Source organism: Coturnix japonica, chromosome 1 (assembly GCF_054131305.1).
Source record: "Coturnix japonica strain WE chromosome 1, WE-NBRP24, whole genome shotgun sequence".
In the NCBI taxonomy this organism is placed as follows: domain Eukaryota; kingdom Metazoa; phylum Chordata; class Aves; order Galliformes; family Phasianidae; genus Coturnix; species Coturnix japonica.
In genome coordinates, this window is record NC_140663.1 from 141322216 (window position 1) to 141341499 (window position 19284).

General features: G+C 42.5%; 2 protein-coding genes and 2 long non-coding RNA genes across 6 annotated transcripts in view; 2 read left to right on the forward strand and 2 right to left on the reverse strand.

Annotated features, from left to right (window-relative positions):
- MYCBP2 (MYC binding protein 2) overlaps positions 1 to 5566 on the forward strand; it is a 193127-nt gene extending 187561 nt beyond the window's left edge. Inside the window, exon 53 of the transcript XR_014948429.1 lies at positions 5397 to 5566. The gene's annotated coding sequence lies outside the window, so the exon portion shown is untranslated. The remainder of the gene's footprint in view (positions 1 to 5396) is intronic.
- Positions 750 to 16033, forward strand: FBXL3 (F-box and leucine rich repeat protein 3). 3 transcript variants are annotated; one of them, XM_015851625.3, is made up of 5 exons: positions 750 to 988; positions 4734 to 5097; positions 8383 to 8505; positions 11095 to 11266; positions 12873 to 16033. In XM_015851625.3, exons 2-5 carry the CDS (start codon positions 4735 to 4737, stop codon positions 13514 to 13516), a joined length of 1302 nt encoding a protein of 433 aa, XP_015707111.2. In that variant the 5' UTR covers positions 750 to 988; position 4734; the 3' UTR covers positions 13517 to 16033. The 3 variants fall into 3 exon arrangements, with proteins under 3 accessions (XP_015707111.2, XP_085409767.1, XP_085409781.1); XM_085553641.1 differs by lacking the exon at positions 750 to 988 and adding an exon at positions 3497 to 3637; XM_085553655.1 differs by lacking the exon at positions 750 to 988 and adding an exon at positions 3730 to 3859.
- Positions 11168 to 12974, reverse strand: LOC146762758 (uncharacterized). Its single transcript, XR_014948436.1, has 2 exons — positions 12837 to 12974; positions 11168 to 12221 (listed from the first exon to the last, which is right to left on the reverse strand). It is a non-coding gene; the product is annotated as an uncharacterized LOC146762758 (long non-coding RNA).
- On the reverse strand, positions 15689 to 17498 carry LOC146762759 (uncharacterized). The gene is made up of 2 exons (XR_014948440.1): positions 17363 to 17498; positions 15689 to 15921 (listed from the first exon to the last, which is right to left on the reverse strand). It is a non-coding gene; the product is annotated as an uncharacterized LOC146762759 (long non-coding RNA).
- Between the last annotated feature and the right edge of the window lie 1786 nt (positions 17499 to 19284).

Sequence of the window (19284 nt, forward strand, 5' to 3'; positions counted from 1 at the left end):
AATAATTTTTCTCTCACCAATGATCTCAAGGAACTAGATCAAAAGTAACAAAAACAAACCAGACAATCAAGGTTATTTTTAACAGCCTTCAAGCACATAAGCAAAGCTGCAGATATGTTTTTATGAGAGGTGTTTCATGAGGAACTGAGAGACACTGACATCTCAGACATCACTGAGGAACTGCTACTCTGTGTCAACAGCATTTCAAGAGGGGGAGATCACTGGCTCACATCCAGCTACTTATAAGGAATTTCTGATGAAAATCAAGATTGAGCAGAAACCATTCCACAATTCTGTATGTTTTGGCAATCTCAACTTTAAAAATTTCAGCCACTTAAAAGACTGAATAATGTGCTGTATGCAGTGCAACATATTTGCAGAGGAAACACACAAACATTCACAACCAAGGAGAGCTGTTACCACTTCACATCGCTTTATCTCCTTGGCCGTACCCCAAGACCTTCATTCTATGCCAAGAAAGCTCAGCTTTCTCCGCTACATTAATCCCAAAGGCCAGCCTGACATCGGGCTTTCAAATGACGGATAGATTCGGGTCCAGGGAGACCCAGCTCCTCCTCAGCATTGCCCTCGCTAACTTCATTGAGGTTGCCTCCTCCACTCCTGCCCGCAGAGCACCTCACAACACATACGCCCACCGGCCTAACGGCAGCAGGTGACCGTTAGGGGCGGCCGTTACGGGCAGCCCCGCCCCTCAGCGCCTGGGGGCGGGAGGAGGAGCGGCGCTACGCAGTGCGCTGCCGCCATTTTGGTTGGGCTTGCGTCGCTTCCGCTGCCGCGAAGTAAACAGAGAGGGAAAGGGGGGAGCGGAGCAAGGAGAAGCGTTGGGACGAGGCGAGTCGAGTGGGACGTGTCACCGGGCGAAGGAGGCGCCGGGGTCGGCTGCGGTGGAGGGGCTCATGTGGCCGGAGTGGAGGCGGCAGCGCGGCCCGAGCCCCGGTTGACGCAAGGCGCAGCAGGGAGCCGCCAGGTGAGGGGCTCTGGGAGAGGGGTCCGGCCCTCCTGAGGCACCGGTGGGAGTGGCGGCAGCACAGGGTGCTGAGGGTGTCGCGGCTTCTGGGGCTGCCTCACAGCCTCCTCGGCACAGGGATAAACAACCGGAGCCGTGCACAGCTTTTTTTTTTTTTTTTTTTTTTTTTTTTTAATAACCGGCACTGTGTTTTGTCTGTATCTTGCTCGACTTTACCGACGCGCTGAGCTTGTGCTATGCTGCTCCTGCCCTTCGGTGGCTGCCAGACTCGGAAACAGGCTGATGTGATGGGTTGAGGTTTGTCTGGAGAACCTCTAGGAGTCGTGCATCTGGATATTGCACCTCTGTAGTTTGATAGAGTTTCTTGTCTTTGTGTTTGTTTTCCTGCTTTTGTCAACAGCTTTGTTATAAGATCTGTGATAGTTTTAACAGAAGTTTGGGAAAACAGGTCAGGTGTATGTCGTGGGAGTGAGCTGAAAGGAAGAGTGATGGCTCACATGTTGAAGGAAGGGTTTAAGGGTCACTGAATGAAAAACAGCTTCTTACAAATGCTGATAATTAGCACCGGCAATTAGTGTACAGAGACACGCCCATGTGGAATCTTGCATCAGTACTTTCCTTATTGAACTTAGTTTTTTTTTCTCTTGGCCTTGAACCAAATTCAGCCAACTCTTTGGCCTACTGGATGGATATATGAAAGGAAACATAGCTGCCAGTTTCATTTTCTGTTCTTGCAGTAATTTTGCAGGAAGATTTACTTTCTTTACAAGCTTATTTTATACAGCATTAGAGAAAAATGCACTGGAACAACTTGCCCTGAAAGTGTCGTTGGAGACATCTAAGATCAGGCTGGACGGGGCTCTGAGCAATGTGATCAAGCTGTAGGTGTCTGTTTTATCTGCAGGGGAGTTGGAATAGCTGACCTTCAAAGATTCCTTCCAGCACAAACAGTTCTGTGATTCTTTGAGTTACAGGAGCATATGAAATGTCAGTAACAAAAAAGTTGTCTGGAATTATGTCCTTCCATCCCCTACTTACTAACCATGCACTTAAAGTGCATGGCATTGTATCTTCTTCGAAGGTTGTAACCTGAATTGGATCATCAGTGCAGTTCTAGTAATGACCGTGTTGTCGCTTTTTGGACGTATGTGGAAACTTCATGTGGTACCCAGCAGCTTCTTGAGTGTGTTTTGAACTGTAACCAGTGTATTTTAACTGCTTAGACCTCATCCAGGCTGGCCTGTGCCTGCACAACGGCCTGTAAATGTGATGGGGGAGTAGATCCAGAGACTGGTTATAGTCAAAGTGTGCTGACTAGAAAACATATGCATGTGTGTTAGCTTATCATCAGAAGATAAGGCAGTCTCTGTAATAGAAGATGTGGGGAGCTGTGTCTAATATTTACCTTCTGTAGTTCTTACAGGTGAACAAGAAACGGATTTGGAAAGGTTTAAAGGCATGAAGTGTGCTGCCCCAAATTGAGTACCTGAATAACTTGTGTATGGTAATTGCTCTTTAGAACATAGTCGTTTGGAGTATCTCTTCAATGTAATGTTTGAAGAAGTATTGCATTTTGGACTAGCTTATCACAGATAACACTTTTTGTGCTGTGCTTAGCGTTTCCTGTGAACACTGGCATGATGGATCTTCTGTGAGTTTACCAGCCTAATTAGCAAATTGCTTAGATACTGGATCTATTCAATTTTCAGTAGCAAAACAGAGTTTCTTCATCTTTGTTAGTTGCAGATGATATGTTGCTATGTTCAGTTTTCCTGCATGCCAGTCTGTGCAATTGTAGGCAGCAGCTCAGCAACAGAGGTCTTTCTCAGGAGAGCTTGTTCCGCTGCAGCAGCAATATTTGGCATGGATTTATAGCCATGAGCTGTGGATCACAGTAAGTTGTTCTCAGCAAGTGAGAGGAGACTTTTGCTCTCCTGTGATCTTGTGATTGCCCCCAGTGTTGGTGGGATTAGAGAACTGGGAAAATGGTGTTCATCAGTCTTCCATAACTGTGTGTTTGGGTTTGAGCGCAACATTTTGTAGTTCCAGACCCCAACTGATAGGTTGCTATTATCTTGTGAGTAGGAGGTGCTATTTAGGTGTTTCATAGGTACTCAAGGAGATGCCCACTCTGGGAAAACAATCCATGACATGCTGGATGATAAATGTTCTTGGTGTTTTTCCTATTTAAAAGACTTCTGAACTTTTCTTGGTTGCTGTTTGTAGTGTAGAAAGTTAATAGTCCAGGTAATAAGTGAACTGGACAGGCATCCTTTAAGTTTCATTTGGAGTTCCGTGCTTTAGGTTGCTACGCAGAACAATAAACTGGGGGGGTGCTGCTGTTACTTAGGGCATGGCTGGGCATAGGTCAGTTAGTGGTGAGTAATTGTGTTTTGCATCACATGTCTTATTTCTTACTTTCCTTCTTCTCCTTTCCCTCTTATTAAGCTGTCCTTATCTCAGTGTATGAATTCTTGTACCTTAACTCTCTTCCATCCCACCAGTTCTCCTCCTCATCCTGTTGAGAGATGTGGTGAAAGTGAATGGCATGTTGGTGAATCACAACACGTAATAATTTTATGCGTATGGTTGCACACTAAACTGGAATGATTTCACTGTGTGAAGTGCAGAAATCATGAGAGCGCAGAGGTATTCAAACATATTGAGACTACCCTGCCCTTGGAGACTCTTAGCTTTTTAGACTTGAAATGAGGGGTTACAATGTTTAGTTTGAGGTGTCATTTAGTCCTTTAGGATGTGGTACACACTGCATTCAGGCTTTTAAAAATAAATGACTGGGTGTTAAGTTCAGATTTAAGCTGGCGTCTGCAGAAGAACACACTGATCAAAACCTGATGCTGAATTTCAGAGGTACATAGTGCTGTTTTTTTCTGTTTTTTTAATCTTTAACATGTAACATATGTATCATTAGGTGATTGGGGAATAAGTACATGGAACTGAGAATTTGGTAACCTTTGGATTCAGACTTGCTGAATTCAATACAGTTTGGAAGAAAGTTTGCTGATTCCTCTTATCTCCTGTTCTGTGGAGAGGCAGAGGGAGTGCTGAGCATCTCAGATTGTTATTGTCAATCTTTCACAATCCCTATTTACTAATTGGTTGGAAAAATGAAAACATACATGTTTTTGATGACATATGTTTTTAAGGGTATTGATTTAAGACAAACATACTAAAATAACATCATTTACTCTAAGAAAGAATAATTGTGCTTGGGAATAAAAATGAACAGATCAGATGCACCTGCAGATACGAATACATTCATTTTCAGAATTTTTTTACAACCTTAATTTGAAATTTCTTCCTTCAACTTCAAATAGAATTGTGTCTGGTAAATAGGGAGTACTGAATGAGTGTTCACAGTATTGATTGGAAGAACACTGATGAGAAAGTAAAGTAATAATCAGCAAACTAGTGGAACATGATAGGTTCTGAGCATCTCAAACAAGTGAAATACTGAGAGTTGCTTTTGTATGTGGATTCGCTGTGGTAATTATAATAGAAGTAACACTGAAGTTATCTGCCTTGGTGGTGATAAGATTTTTAGATTGATGTTACTCATTGCTACTTGATGGTCTTATTTCCTTTCTGTGGCAAAACAGACCTCTGGAAAAATGTGGCTGCAGAAAAACATGCATCTTTTTGTCTGTGGTTTTCTATAAATATTAGGTTTATTTGAACTCTTGTTAAATTTATATTCATGGAACATTCATTCTTATCTTTGTAGGATGAAACGAGGAAGGAAGACTAATGAGGCCAACAACAGTTCATCTGAAGAGACTGCTGGGAAAGAATCCAAGAGGCACAAGAGTGTAGATGACAAAGCCGCAGTTGTGCAGAGTCCTGACTGGGGTAACCTGCTCCAAGACATTATCCTGCAGGTATTTCAGTACTTGCCCCTTTTGGACCGTGCTCATGCATCACAGGTCTGCCGAAGCTGGAACCAAGTGTTTCATATGCCTGATCTCTGGAGGTGTTTTGAGTTTGAACTGAATCAACCGGCTACATCTTACTTGAGGGCTACGCATCCTGAATTGATCAAGCAAATAATAAAGAGGCATTCCAATCACCTGCAGTATGTAAGCTTTAAGGTAGGGTACTTCATAGGCTTTTTAATAATAGCTTTCTAAAAATTAATGCAAGCTGAATTTTATTCCTTCTTTATCTCTGATATTTGAGATAATTAGATGAGCCACCAAAACTAAATATCAGAGCGTGAGAAATATTCCGTAAATATCAGTAATTGACATAATGATGATGTGGTCTCTGTGATTAAGATTGTAAGTTATTACAAGGGAATGTGGCAGTTCTCAGTCTGGAAGACTTGGTTTTCACATTCAGTGTACTGGACAGCAAGAAAGGTTTCTTTAAGTATCAGTAGCAAGAAGAGGGTGTCTCGCTCCAATTTAGGAGTGAGGCAAAGGTTCTTTTAATAATGTTATGCCCGGCGTGAGATTAAGAAGAAGAGCATTCAAATGTTGATCCGACCAGTTTATTGGAAATAATAGGCAATTGAGGGGATGGGGAAGGGAGAGTGACGAATGCCAAAATTAGGGTGATGGGGAAGGGAAAGTAGGCGATAGAAAAAGGTAGAAAAGAGCAAGAATTATGTTAAAGCGGGGAATAGTCACCTCCTGGATGCAGCAGCGTCCCGTAGCACGTTGTTAACGTTGGTCCGGGGCAAAATAAGCGTAGGGGAGAGCAGCAACGGAGTAGCAGGCTGCAAACAGCAGATCGGTGAATCGCAGAAAAGATGGTCAGAGTACCGTGGTCTCTAGAAGCAGAGTCTCGGGCAGCGAGGTCCCTCGGAGCAGAGTCTCGAGCAGCAATCCCAGAAGAGAGAATAGGCAGCAGTAGGACAACGGTGGAGGGATCTGAGGTCAGATACCTAGATGCCCACAGAACCGTGGTTTGTCCGTGCCCTTTTTATCCTTCTTTCCAGCCTTCCAGAGATTTCGGGACGGCTTGGGTCAGAGTCTTGTGACTTCCTCAGAGATGTCAATCTTCCTTGAGATGGGCCAACAGGAAAGACCACTTAAGGGCCATTAGTCCTCAGGGATGGTCATCTCCCTTGAGATAGGCCAACACAAAAAGACCACTCAAGGGCCATTGATCAGTATCTTATCTCCCTTTCGTAGCTCCCGGACTTGTCCATCTCCTGTGTGTCTCAGACAAAGGCAGTCCTGGAACCTTGGCCAGGACTTGCCTGAACTTGTCCATTTCAGCAAACTTTGAGACAGTAATGTAAAAAGCATGGCTTCCTACAGAGGGCTAGGAAAAATGTCAGCATGCTTCTGAATGAGATGTCATTGCCCTGGTAATGCAGGACACCAAGAAGGTAGCGGTAATGACTGAAGCGAAGAAGGCATTCAGTAACTCTTAAGACTACCCCTAGGGAATCCCTGACCGTGGGGGTAAGAGAGGGAGTCTAAGGAAAGGAAAACTTGGTTGGGGATCAGCTCAGAGATCACCAAGGCAAACTTGATATGTGCAAATCCAAGGGATGTTGTAGGATCATAGAATCATTAAGGTTGAAAAAGATGTCTGTGAGCATCTAGTCAGGTGCCTGCCAACCACCAATGTTGCCCACAAAGCCATGTTTCTTAAGTACTTTCCAGCATTGGTGACACAACTGCTTTCCTAGGCAACCTGTTCTAGGGCCTACCCACACATTTGTAGAAGAAATTCTTCTAAATATCCAATCTGAACTTCTACTGGTGCAATGTCAGGCCATTCCCTCTTGTCCTGTCACTAGTTACCTGGGGGAAGAGGCTGACCCCCACCTCACCACAGTTTCGTTTCAGGTAGCTGTAGGTAGTGATAGGGTCTCCCCAAGCCTCCTCTTCTCCAGAATAAGCCAGTCATGGGATGTACCCATGAGAGCTGGCAGAAATGATAGCTAAGCTGCTCTCTGTCATCCGTGAAAGGTCATGGAGAACAGGAGAGGTACCTGTGGGCTGGAGGAAAGCCAGTGTCACTCCAGCCTTCGAAAGTGCAAGGAGGGCCTAGGAAACTACAGGCCATTAGGCTTCATGTTCATTATTCTGGATGTCCTGTCTCCAAGCAAGTGAAAGAAAGGATGACAATCAGGAGATAGTCAGTGTGGATTAACCAAGAGACTGCCCTTGGCCAATCTGGTAGCTTACTGTGATGTCATGACCAGCTGCGTAGATGCAGTAGATGTTGTGTACTTGGACTTTTGACACTGTCTCCAATAACGTCCTTGTAGGTAAGCTTAGGCAGTAGGGGGTAGGTAAGTGAACTGGCTGACTGACAGACTTCAGAGAGTTGTGATCAGTGGTGCAATCTATTGGAAGCCTGTAACTTAGTGGTGTTCCCTGGTTGTAGATAATGCATCCAGTCTTGTTCAGCAAATTCGTTAGTGACTTGAATGAAGGGATAGAATGCACCCTCAGCAAATCTGCTGGTGATACAAAGCTGGGAGGAGTGGCTGACACACCAGAAAGCTGTGCTGCCATTCAGCAAGATCTGGACTGACTGAAGAGTTGGGCAAAAAATAATCTTATGAAGTTCAACAAGGACAAGTGTAGAGCCTTGCATATAACTACATACAGTTGTACTGGCTGAACTGCTGCGAGGAGCTCTGCAGAGAAGGACCTGAGTATCGTGGTGGACAACAGGTTGACCATGAGCCAGCAGTGTGCCCTTGTGACCAAGAAGGTCAGTGTATTTTGGGGCACGTTAAAAGGAAAATGGCTGGCAGGTTGAGGGAGGTGATTTTCCCCTTTTACTATGCTCCGGTGAGCCCAAATCTGGAGTACTGTGTCTATTTCTGGGATCCACAGTTCAAGAAAGACAGGGAATTTCTACAGAGCCCAGCAGAGGGACACAAAGATGATGAGGGGCCTGAAGCATCTCCTTATGGGGAAATGCTGAGAGACCTGGGACTGTTCAGCCAGGTGAAAAAAAACTGGAGGGGTAACCTTACGGATACTTACAAATCTAAGGGGTGGGTGGGAGTCATCAAGTGCGTGGAGCCATGCTCTTTTTAGTGATGTACAGAAACAGAACGAGGGACAGCAGGCAGGAACTGGAACGCAGGAGATTCCATCTGAACACAAGGGAGATCAGCTTTGATTTGCGGATGACATGGCACTGGAAGAAGCTGCCTAGAGAGGTTGTGGAGTCTCCTTCTCTGGTGATATTCAGAACCTGCCTGGTTGCATCACTGGGTAGCCAGGGTACCTGAATGAAATGAAAGAGAACATTAGTGAAATTCCAGTGCATTCTTGCTTACCATCATCTGACAGAAAATAAAATGGAGGGAAAAAAGGAAAACAGAGTTGCATTATTTCAGTAATGGGTGTATTCTGATGCGGTATTTTCTGATTCAGTGCATTTTCTTTTGTCTTAAGGTGGACAGTAGCAAGGAATCTGCAGAAGCAGCTTGTGATATTTTATCACAGCTTGTGAATTGCTCTCTGAAAACTCTTGGACTAATTTCAACAGCCCGGCCAAGCTTCATGGATTTACCGAAGGTATTTGAATGCGTGTAAATTTCTGTAGAAAAATAAGAAAAATATTGCAGTGATTCATAGAGTATTATGAAAGGTTGTGTTGTAAGAATGAGCTTTTGGCAAAACAAAAAAAACAAACAAAAAAAACAACTTGGGCTGTACTAAGAGGAAGGACTGAGATGATTTACTAAGATGGGTGACTGAAGTTTCACTTACCCTGTGTATCACATGAGAAGCTAGTTCTGATCTTGTTCTACATATTCCAGTGTCTTAGCTTGAATGTAATATTGGGCAACATGCTGCAAGTCTGTAGGCTGGAGGACTTATTAGGAGATGATTATAATCTAAAATGTGGAGTTTAACCCGTGTGAACTTGCTGTAGCAATTACAGTCATTCATAAGTATATTTTTTTAAAATTCATATCACTTTAAGGAAATCTTTAGTACTTGATGTCACAGTTAAGTGCTAGATTCAGAGGGAAAATGTATCATATCTGAAATCTGACAGTCTTTTTTTTTTTTTTTTACCTAGCTTGCTTACCCAAAACCAGATTGCACTAAAGGCCACTTACCTAGAAGTAAAATAAATAAAAAAGAATAACCAGCAGTCCCCTCTGTGTATGCTTCTAAACAAGCAATCCTGCTATTGAAGTAGAAGGATTCTGTTGTTGAGGAGCAGAGGAACAATTGTGATAACCTGGGCTGTTCTATGCAAGAGTTTCTAGGATGTCTATCAGCTTCAGTTCTTGGATCTAGTCCATATGTATGTCAAGAGCCAGTTACAACTAAGCTGTTAGCTGTATAAAGATGATGTCATTGCTGCTGGCAACAAGGACAAGGAAGAGGTAGGGACAACCTCAGGAAAGGAAGCAGGATATAGGGTTTAAGCAAGGTTAGCTGGAGAAGGATTATCAATTATTATCCTTGTCAGTTATCACAGCTGTGTCATGTGCTTCTCTTGAATGTGTGTTTCTAATCCTCAATTTTCAAAGACATTTTTCAGATATTTGTTTTTTGTACCTTTTTTTTCCTTTCAGTGAGCTTTGAGACGTGACTATTAGGAAACCTAAACATAGTGTGAACAATGCAGTCTTAATGTATTTAACAATATTTTGTCTATTCAGCTATTGTATATTTTATTCTTAATCTGAATGCTATGTCAGCTCTTCCATGTTTTTTCCTAGAGCCGTGTTTTACAAGCTAAAGAATCAGTTGTGGCTATTCATGCTGTATGTAGTCTTACAAAGTGTCAGATCTTCTAAATTAGACTTCCTTTTTATTACCAATAGACTCACATGTTCCTTCTAAAAATATATTCAGGATGATCCTAAATCAACTCTTGAGAAAAATTTGCCTTTTGGTGTTTACCTGTCTTCAAGTGAACTGATATTTTTTTTAATTATTTTTTTTAGTTCATTTGATTTTTCTTTTCAATATCCTTCTTAGAGGGGGGTTACATTCTAAATCCAGAGAATATAAAACTCAGTACCAGCACCTTCTGAATGCAAAGTGAAAATATCAATAAGCATCTTTTTCTTTTCAGTCTGTAACATACATAATCAGAGTATTGTCAGTGTACTTGTGAGCGGTGCCTAAAGCCTCATGCTTCCAATTTGAACATTCAATTTTCATTTATATGAACTGATGTTGCTGGTTTATGTTAATTTGCAAATATTAATTCTTGTTCTAAGCGTAACAAAAAGCATGTTGTATAAGAATGAACAGTACCATTGCCAAGCCTTTCCGCATAACTGAACATAAAATGTTCAGTCCAAGCTACATGAACAATCCAGAAATAGTACTGAAATCAATGCAACAGGTACCTTTGTGGAGTAGTTAATGCAAAGGAGATGTATTTTCTTTACTTCTTCAGTAAATCTTGTTAGAAATGATGATTATTAGCTAGTTATTCACTCCCATCATAGCAGAAATCTCCTTTTTCCATGATTTTTCAAGTGAAGGCATTCTGGGCTGTCTTTCTTTACTGGTGAGTTTCAGTTGTTACCCAGAAATCCTCAGGACCTTGAACATTGGACCTACATTAATTACTGGTTAAGTAGCGTAAATAATTGAACATCTGTTTCTTGGCTGTGAACCACTTCAGTCAGCGTTCTAGGATAGATTCATTCCTACCCCGTGTGCTCTGCCAGCCAGTAGTACCATTTGCCTTTGGGTACATGTAACAGTACAGGCTTGCCACACTTGTCTAACTTAAACTGCATGGGAATTTTTACTCTAGGAGACGCTGCTTTAGGAGCACTGCTTCTAAATTATTCTCTAAATTAGAGTTTCTATGCTTTCTCTTTGGTTGTGTTTTTTCTATAGCTTTAAGTTTACATAGTGGATTGTCCTGGGTCAATTTCTCAGTTTTTCTGTTTTATGTTAGGCATTCTGGTTTGGTAAATACTTAATCTGATAACAAAAATTATTATACTTTGCCATACTGAAAAGTGCATACTGTTTTTGGTTGTGATGTCAGATTAAAATATGACATATGACTTTTTTTAGCAGCTACTGTAAGTCAAAGGATATTATGTACAAATGTATACAGCTAAAAACCACTGAGATTTGTTTCAGGTGCCAGTGTTTCATTTAAACTTTTTTTTTCAGTCTCACTTTATTTCTGCACTGACAGTGGTGTTTGTAAACTCCAAGTCACTCTCTTCGCTTAAGATCGATGATACACCAGTAGATGATCCATCTCTCAAAGTGCTAGTGGCCAACAACAGTGACACGCTCAAACTCTTGAAAATGAGCAGTTGTCCTCATGTGTCTCCAGCTGGTAAGCAACTGTTTTGTTTCCTTTAGTGTATGCCTTCAATTTGGTCAAATCTAGTAAACCCCTGAAAAAAATAGAGTTGGTTGAGAAGGAGACTGAATGTGGTAGCTACAGCAACTGTTACCGAATAAAATATTAACTGATTGTGAATCAGTCCATCCTGCTGCTTCTCTCTGCAAGAGTCTTTCAGATTGAGTGCTGAGCTAGTAAAAAAATAGTGTGTTTTCTGGATAAGAAAGTAACCTCTTTCAGAAGTTCAAAGGGTACTGTTGCCTTGTACTACTTCTGCAGTGAGTATGAGAGTATTCCAGTATAGTTAACCTTTTTGGACAGCCATAGGGATGTCTGTGAAGAGGCTCTAGTAGTATCTTGTAGCTATCCAAGAGATATAATTCCTGTGAATGTTCCTTGGGTGGCAGTCAGATTTTGTTCCTGGCTGCTTGGTCAGATGTAGGCATGGGCAATACTGCTTCCAGAGTGGGTGAATCTATTGAGGTTTAACACAGCAAAGTGCAAGGTTTTGCATTTAGGCTGGAGAAATCCCAGGCATATATGCAGGCTGGGAGGAACAGTCCTTGAGAGTAGCCCTGCAGAGAAGGACCCGGGGGTCTTGTTGGACAAAAAATTGAATGTGAGCCAGCAGTGTGCTCTTGCAGCACAGAAAGCGAATGATATCCTGGTCTCCATCAGGAGAAGGGTGGACATTAGGGACAGGGAGGTGATTGTCTTTCTCTGTTCTGCCCCTATGAGGCCATGTCTGGCATACTGTGTCCAGATCTGGCACACCCAATACAAGAAAGACAGAGCTGTTGGAGAGGGTCCAGAGGAGGGCCATGAACATGATTGGGCTGGAGCACCTTCCCTATGAAGACAGGTTGAGGGAGCTGGTCTTGTTCACCCTGGAGAACAGAAGGCTACGAAGTGATCTCATTGCAGCATTCCAGTACCTAAAGGGAGCCTATAAACAGGAGGGGAGTCAACTCTTAGAAAGAGTAGATCATGGCAGGGCAAGAGGAAATGGTTTTAAGTTGAGGGGGGAAGATTTAGGTTAGATATCAGAGGGAGATTCTTTGAGAGTAGTGAGGTGCCGGAACAGGCTGCCCAGAGAGGTTGTGAATGCCCCATCCCTGGGGGTGTTCAAGGCCAGGTTGGATGGGGCCCTAGACATCCTGGTCTATATTAAATGTGGAGGTTGGTGGCCCTGCCTGCAGCAGGGGGGCTGGAGATTCATGGTCCTTGAGGTCCCTTCCAACCCAAGCCATTGTATGATTCTGTAATTTATGAACTTGCATTTATAGGTGGACTTAGGGCATGATGGGACAGTTAAAAGTATGTAATTCTTATGTTTGCCACATACTCCCAAGGGAAAGTACACAACGTGTAATGTATGTATATCTTCCTGTGCTCAAGGAAGTCACAGGACATTGGTCACATGACAAACGGGTCATGTTCTGGTAGTCCAGTAAGATTTGATACTACATAATGATTCTAGCTTGAAATACACGTTCTTTGCAACTTTTTGATATGCAGAAACGAATTCTTACGTTTCTTATTCAATTACTGTTATATTTACCTATGTAACCTGTTCCGTAATGTTCTGCTTTCCAAGGAATCCTTTGCGTGGCTGATCAGTGTCATGGTTTACGTGAGTTGGCGCTCAACTACCATCTGCTGAGTGATGAGCTGTTGCTTGCCTTGTCTTCTGAAAAACATGTCAGGTTAGAACACTTGCGCATCGATGTTGTCAGTGAAAATCCTGGACAGACTCAGTTTCACACAATTCAGAAGAGCAGCTGGGACGCTTTCATCAAGCATTCTCCTAAAGTAAACTTAGTCATGTACTTTTTCTTGTACGAAGAAGAGTTTGACCCATTCTTTCGGTATGAAATACCTGTCACTCACCTTTACTTCGGAAGATCAGTAAGCAAAGATGTACTTGGCCGCGTTGGGATGACGTGTCCTCGGTTGGTTGAATTAGTCGTATGCGCCAATGGATTACGGCCGCTGGATGAGGAGCTGATCCGTATCGCTGAGAGGTGCAAGTATTTGTCAGCTGTTGGCCTAGGAGAGTGTGAAGTCTCTTGCAGTGCCTTTGTTGAGTTTGTGAAGATGTGTGGCGGTCGTCTCTCACAGCTTTCTATTATGGAGGAAGTTCTGATTCCTGACCAGAAATACAGCTTAGAGCAGATTCACTGGGAAGTTTCAAAGCATCTTGGTAGAGTCTGGTTCCCAGACATGATGCCCACATGGTAATGTGAAAGACTTTAGGGCAGATGAAATAGCACCTTAAGCTTACTATGTTGCAATTTATTGTATAAGCTTAATTAATACTGTAGTTTATTACTCTAAGTCACTGCAATGTTTAGTAGAATTTCATTCAGAACTGATTTGTGAAATTCAAATAATTTAAAATGGAAATCATGAATACCTCTAAAACCCTTTTGCGTCCAATGATGGATTAGATTTATTCTTTTTAATTGATAAATTAGGAATTTCTTATTTCTATAAAAATTAAAACATGAAAATGTAACTGTAGAGTAACTTCAATATCCTGATCTTCTTTCATTTAGAAACTAGTATTGAATACAATTGGATTTGTTATTAAAAACCAAAAAAAAGACCCACAAGTTGCATGCTCTGTTGCAGATTATAGCATGACTAAATCCAGTCACCCAGATGACAGGGTTAAGAATATAGGGAGAATTTAGTAGCCTGTGAGATGTATACATTGTTTATATAAAGTCGTAAAAAGCAGGATCAATATATAACAATATAGGATAGAATATGAAAATACTGAATTTGCTACCTTATTTAGCAGATTATTAGTTCTATCTAAAGTGTATTTAGAGTGCAAACAAATAGTAGTGAGAGCTACCAGAAGGGGTTTGCTTTTATTTTTCCTCTAGGCATTGTATTGTAGTTTGCTTATGGGGTCTCAGATTTATGTCCAAACCTGTTTTAAGGTATTTTATGTCTAGCTCAGGAAGCGGAAGCATTCTGGGGAAAACTGTAGATACATTGTATTTAAAAAAGCATTGAAGTTAATGAGCTTTTCTTGCACATTAACCAGTTTTGCAGCATATTGTTAGACAGAATAATGTACAGTTTATTAAATGTACCCTGTGGTACTCAGTGGGACAACATGGATGTGAACAGTGTGAGGTGAGGTAAATTAGGATTGATGACTGAGGACCTTTGAACAAGACCTTAGACATTGTTGGCTGCTTTCAATCTTAGGGAAAAATGATATTGTAATGGTTGCTTATGCTGCATAAACTAATTGTACACTGTAAATCAGTTTCAAAAACGTTTATGTATAAAGTAAATGTTTGATAGACAATCATTTTGTATAACTTTTAATTCAGCTAGTTCAGTCATTTCATATTTTAAAACTTCAAAGCAGTAAACTTATGTGAAGTAGAGCAATAGGGGAAAATGTTTTGATTATTTGGAATTTCTTTTTTTTTTTAAAGAAAGTTCTAGTCTTAAATAATGTAGGCAACATATTGCCTGTGATCTGGATGTGTCTTGTGACTTTACTTCCTACTGCCAATGGTTAGGTTACTTTCTCTTCTGTTGACTGATAACACTAAACTGTTAATGTGACAGATGAATACTTGGAAGGTGTGATTGGCCACCTGCAAGGCAGAGCTTCTCCAGCCTGGAGCTGTACTGAGCTCAGCTGGTGACTGCTTCTCATTTGAGCTGTACAGCTAACTCTGTTAATGAGTAGGTTTTCACTTCTTGATTCAGTAATGTTTTATCCAAATGTATAGTTCAACAGTAATATACTTATGAGCATATTTAGTTCATAATGATATTTTGAGCAAGCATTGCTCAGTGGACTGGATGTCTTTATAGGGAGTTGTATGTTTCTGTAGAGCTTTGTCATTTAAAAATCACATTTTATGAAATACACATTTTTGTATTAGAATTTATTAATGTACTGCTATAATTTGCTTTCATTTGTATAAAAGGTGTCAATATATCTAGATAACTGAAGTAAAGAAAGTTCAGTGTTTTTCATATTGTCGCTCTCAGAATGACCTCTGTGGTAAAGATGGAGTAACACTAATAGGTTGGGGAAGAGAGAATGTTGTCACTAAGTCAACATGTGATGTCTTCTTCTAATGAAACTCTTAGGACCTTGACTCCTCATGTTCTCATACTGGCAAGGTAAGCCGTACTTGGTCTTTTGCTCACTGTTGTGGTAGTGCAGTGACAGAAAGGCAGGACAGATATCCCACATACCTTCATCTCCTCACTCCAGGAGTTCTCATCTTTTAATTCCAGCCTTCTGCTTCTCACAGAGAGGTCTGAACTGGAGAATATGGCAGGAAGGCTTTATACTTAGTTGTAATTGAGCTGCTCTCCCCATCAAGAGTGGCCTTTTCTGAGAAGGTCTCTATTCCATTTCGTAACTTTCAAATGGTCCTTCTGTGTATAGATAGAGATGTATAGATGTGACACTCAGTGTTGAAGAAGCAGTTGTCTCCCCTTCCATTAAAGTCTGCACTTTTATATCAAACCAGTTACGTGTTCTCAGCTCAACTAAATGGCTCATATGTCCCAGGCAAGTCTACATTGTAAATATCTTCAAGAAAAGCTGCAGTAGTACCCTTTTAAGCAAATCTTGTACTATTCTTTGTCCTCAACACCTGGTGGAAGAAACAAACAACAAAATCCATGATGTAACAGGAGTACCACAGACTGTCACAAAGGTCATGTGGGGTTGTCAAAATAAAAGCTGCTGCTGAATCTGAAACTGGAGCATTGTGTTAATGAGGATTTTTTTAATGTTAAGGGGACTCAGAACTTCGGTGTTCATAGTTCAGACTACAAAACAAAAGAATTTTCCTAAAATACAGGTGATGTAAAAGCTTGGAGATGGTTTCAATACTATTTTAATAGAACATTGAAGCTAGAGTTAACCGTAGAATATATTTGTTCCTTTTCATTAGATTTCCCAATTGACTACATCTTCTACTGTTATTACTCAGTTCCCCTGCTGTGAAATGGAGACTGCAGGGCATGTTCCTCCACTTCTGTAGGACAGTCAATGTGGCATTTCCTCACCAGATGCTCAGGAACTGGACAGCTTTGGCCCCATGGCCTACATAAGGAGGATAAAGTCTGAATTCCTAATGCTGTAGCTGAAATCGGTCAACACAACAGAGTACCTGGGATGGAAAACTTGTAGACCTACTTGATGGCTGTTCCTTTTTTCCCTCAGAGACATCGACAGTGCAGACTTAAAAGTTTTCATGTTACAGAATGATTATGTATTTTTCTTAAATGCAAGGTGTATAAAAGCAGGGAGTAGAACTAAGCAGAGTCTGAAGTGACCTGTAACACCTGTCACAGACCGCTTAATCAGGATGAAGAAAAGGACAAGGCATTCTGTGAGCAACCTGCTGAAACTGTGCGATCACTAGCACTTGTTCTCATGGGACACTTCAACTTCTCTGATATATGCTGGGAATGAAATACATCACAGAGAAAGCAATCCAGGAGGTTTGTAGAGTGCCTGGAAGAGAGCTTCCTTATGCAGCTGTTACAAGAGGCTACCGGGGTAGTGTCCTGCTAGACCTGCTCTTCGCTAACAGTGATGGACTGGTGGAAAATTATGATCTGGTTGCTACTGTGGAAATGTGGTGTGATGACTCATGACTGGCATACTGTGATTGAAGGCTACAGGCTCTTCAGAAGGGATAGAAAGGGAAGGAGTTGCCCTTTATGTTAGGATGTAGATAGATTGTGAAGAGCTGTGTCTGAGGAACAACCATGACCAGGTTGAGGGCTTGTGGATTAAAATCAAGGATCAGTCCAGTAAGAGGCATCTAGTGGTTGAAGTCTGGTACATGCCACTTGATTGGGGGAGCCTGTTGACAAGGCTTTCTTGCACAACACCTCCTGCAGCTGAAGCTTGTGGGTTCTTGTCCTGATGGGGAATTTCAACCACCTGGATATCTACTGGGATCGTGGCATGGCAGGTGACAGACAATCCAGGAGGTTCCAGGAGTCTGTTGAGGACAACTTCCCGGTCCAGGTAAATAAACGGACCAAGCTGAATGAAGCCTTAGTGGATTTGGTGCTTACCAATGCAGAGGAGATCATTAGAGAGGTTCAGATAAGAGGCATTCCAGTCTTGGTGGAGTTTGTGATCTGGAGGATTTCAGGCCTTGCAAAAACTAGAGTTGGGACCCAGAACTTCAGGAGAGTGAACTTTCATCAGGGAACTGCTCCAGAACTGCTGGATGGGATCTCCTGGGAAACTGTCCTTGAGCGCATAGGAACAGAACTAGACCCGTCAGCTCTTTAAGGGCACCTGTCTGAGAGCACAAGAGCTCTCCATTCCCCAGCAGAAATCAAGCAAAGGAGGCAGGCAACTGGCATGGATGAGCAAGGACCTGCAGCTTAAACTGAGAGGAAAAAAATATATATATATAGGAAGTGGAAGCAAGGCTGTGATGGCTGTGTAGGCTGGGAAGAATACAAAGATGTCCACACATGTAGAAATAAGATCGGGAAAGCCAAGGCACAGATGGAGCTGAACTCATCGAGGGATGTGAAAAACAACCAGAAGGGGTCCTAAAGATACATAGGCAGGAGGAGGCAGGCCAAGGAGTGTCATCCTCTGATAAATGAGGATGGAGAAACTGGCTTCCTCACATATAGAAAAAGCTGAGGTTCTCAATGAGTGCTTTGCCTCAGTCTTCGCGGGTGTTCAGGCTCCTTTCCATGTCTGCCAGGCCCCTGAAGCCCCAGGCGTAGGTGAGAGGAACAGATTCTGTCCCATTCTAACAGTGCAATCTGAGACCTCATCCATGAAACTGAATGTAAGTCCATGGGGCCAGATGATATCCAAGGGCTGAGAGACAGCTGATGTGGTTGCTGAGTCACTCTCATGTCTGAAAAATCATGGCTGTTAAGTGAGATCCCCAGTGACTGGAAAAAGGGGAACATTCCTCCCATTTATAAGAAAGGGAGAAAGGAAGACCCAGGGAACTACAGGCTGGTGAAGCTCACCTCTGTGCCTGGGAAGATCGTGCAGCAAATCCTCCTGGTTACCATGTTAAGGCACATATGGGATGAAGAGGTGATCTGAGACAGCCAGCATGGCTTCAACAAGGGCAGATCTTACCTGACCAATCTGGTGGCCTTCTGTGACAGAGTGACAGCATCAGTGGATGGAGGAAAGGTGAAGGATGTCATCTATCTGGACTTGTGCAAAGCCTTTGACCTGGTCCCTCACCACATCCTTCTTTCTAAACTGGAGAGGTGTGGATTTGGAGGATGGACTGTTCAGTGGATTAGGAATTGGTTTGCTGGATGCAGGCAAAGGGTTGTGATCAATGGTTTCATAGTTTCATAGTTTCGTGCGGGTTGGAAGGGACCTTAGAAATCATTGAGTCCAGCCCCCGGGATTCGAGCCTCTGTGTAGCAGAGTGGCACTTCTACCACTTGCGCCACAGGGGGGATTCGAACTCCGGGCCCCAGTGTTGCAAGGCGGCGTCTTTGACCACTGCGCCACTGGGGCACACGGTGTTTTTGTGTCTGGGTGGAGACAGATCACAAGCAGTGTTCCTCAGAGGTTGGTCTTGGGATTGGTGCTCTTCAACATCTTTTATGAATGATACAGATGATGGCATCGAGCGCACCCTCAACAAGTTTGCAGATGCCACCATGCTGAGCAGTGCAGTGGATACACTGGAAGGAAGGGAAGCCATCCAGAGGGACCTGGACAGACTGGGGAAGTGCAACCCTGCAGAGAAGGACTTGGTCCTAGAGGATGACAAGCTGAACATGAGCCAGCAGTGTATGCTTGCAGCCCAGGAGGCCAACTGTGTTCAAGGCTGCATTATAAAAGAGGTGGCCAGCCGGAAGGATGTGTCTGTCCCCCTCTACTCGGCTCTTGTGAGGGGCTCTGTCTGGAGTACTGCATCCTTTTGTCCCATTCTGCAAGAAGCATTAATTACAAAAAAAAAAAAAAAAAGTGGTGCTCTGTTGGAACTGGTTAT

Coding starts and splice junctions, on each gene's coding strand:
- FBXL3 (XM_085553641.1), top strand. Junction 5,098..8,382: donor TGCAGTATGTAAGCTTTAAG/GTAGGGTACTTC, acceptor TTTTGTCTTAAG/GTGGACAGTAGCAAGGAATC. Junction 11,267..12,872: donor TCCTCATGTGTCTCCAGCTG/GTAAGCAACTGT, acceptor CTGCTTTCCAAG/GAATCCTTTGCGTGGCTGAT.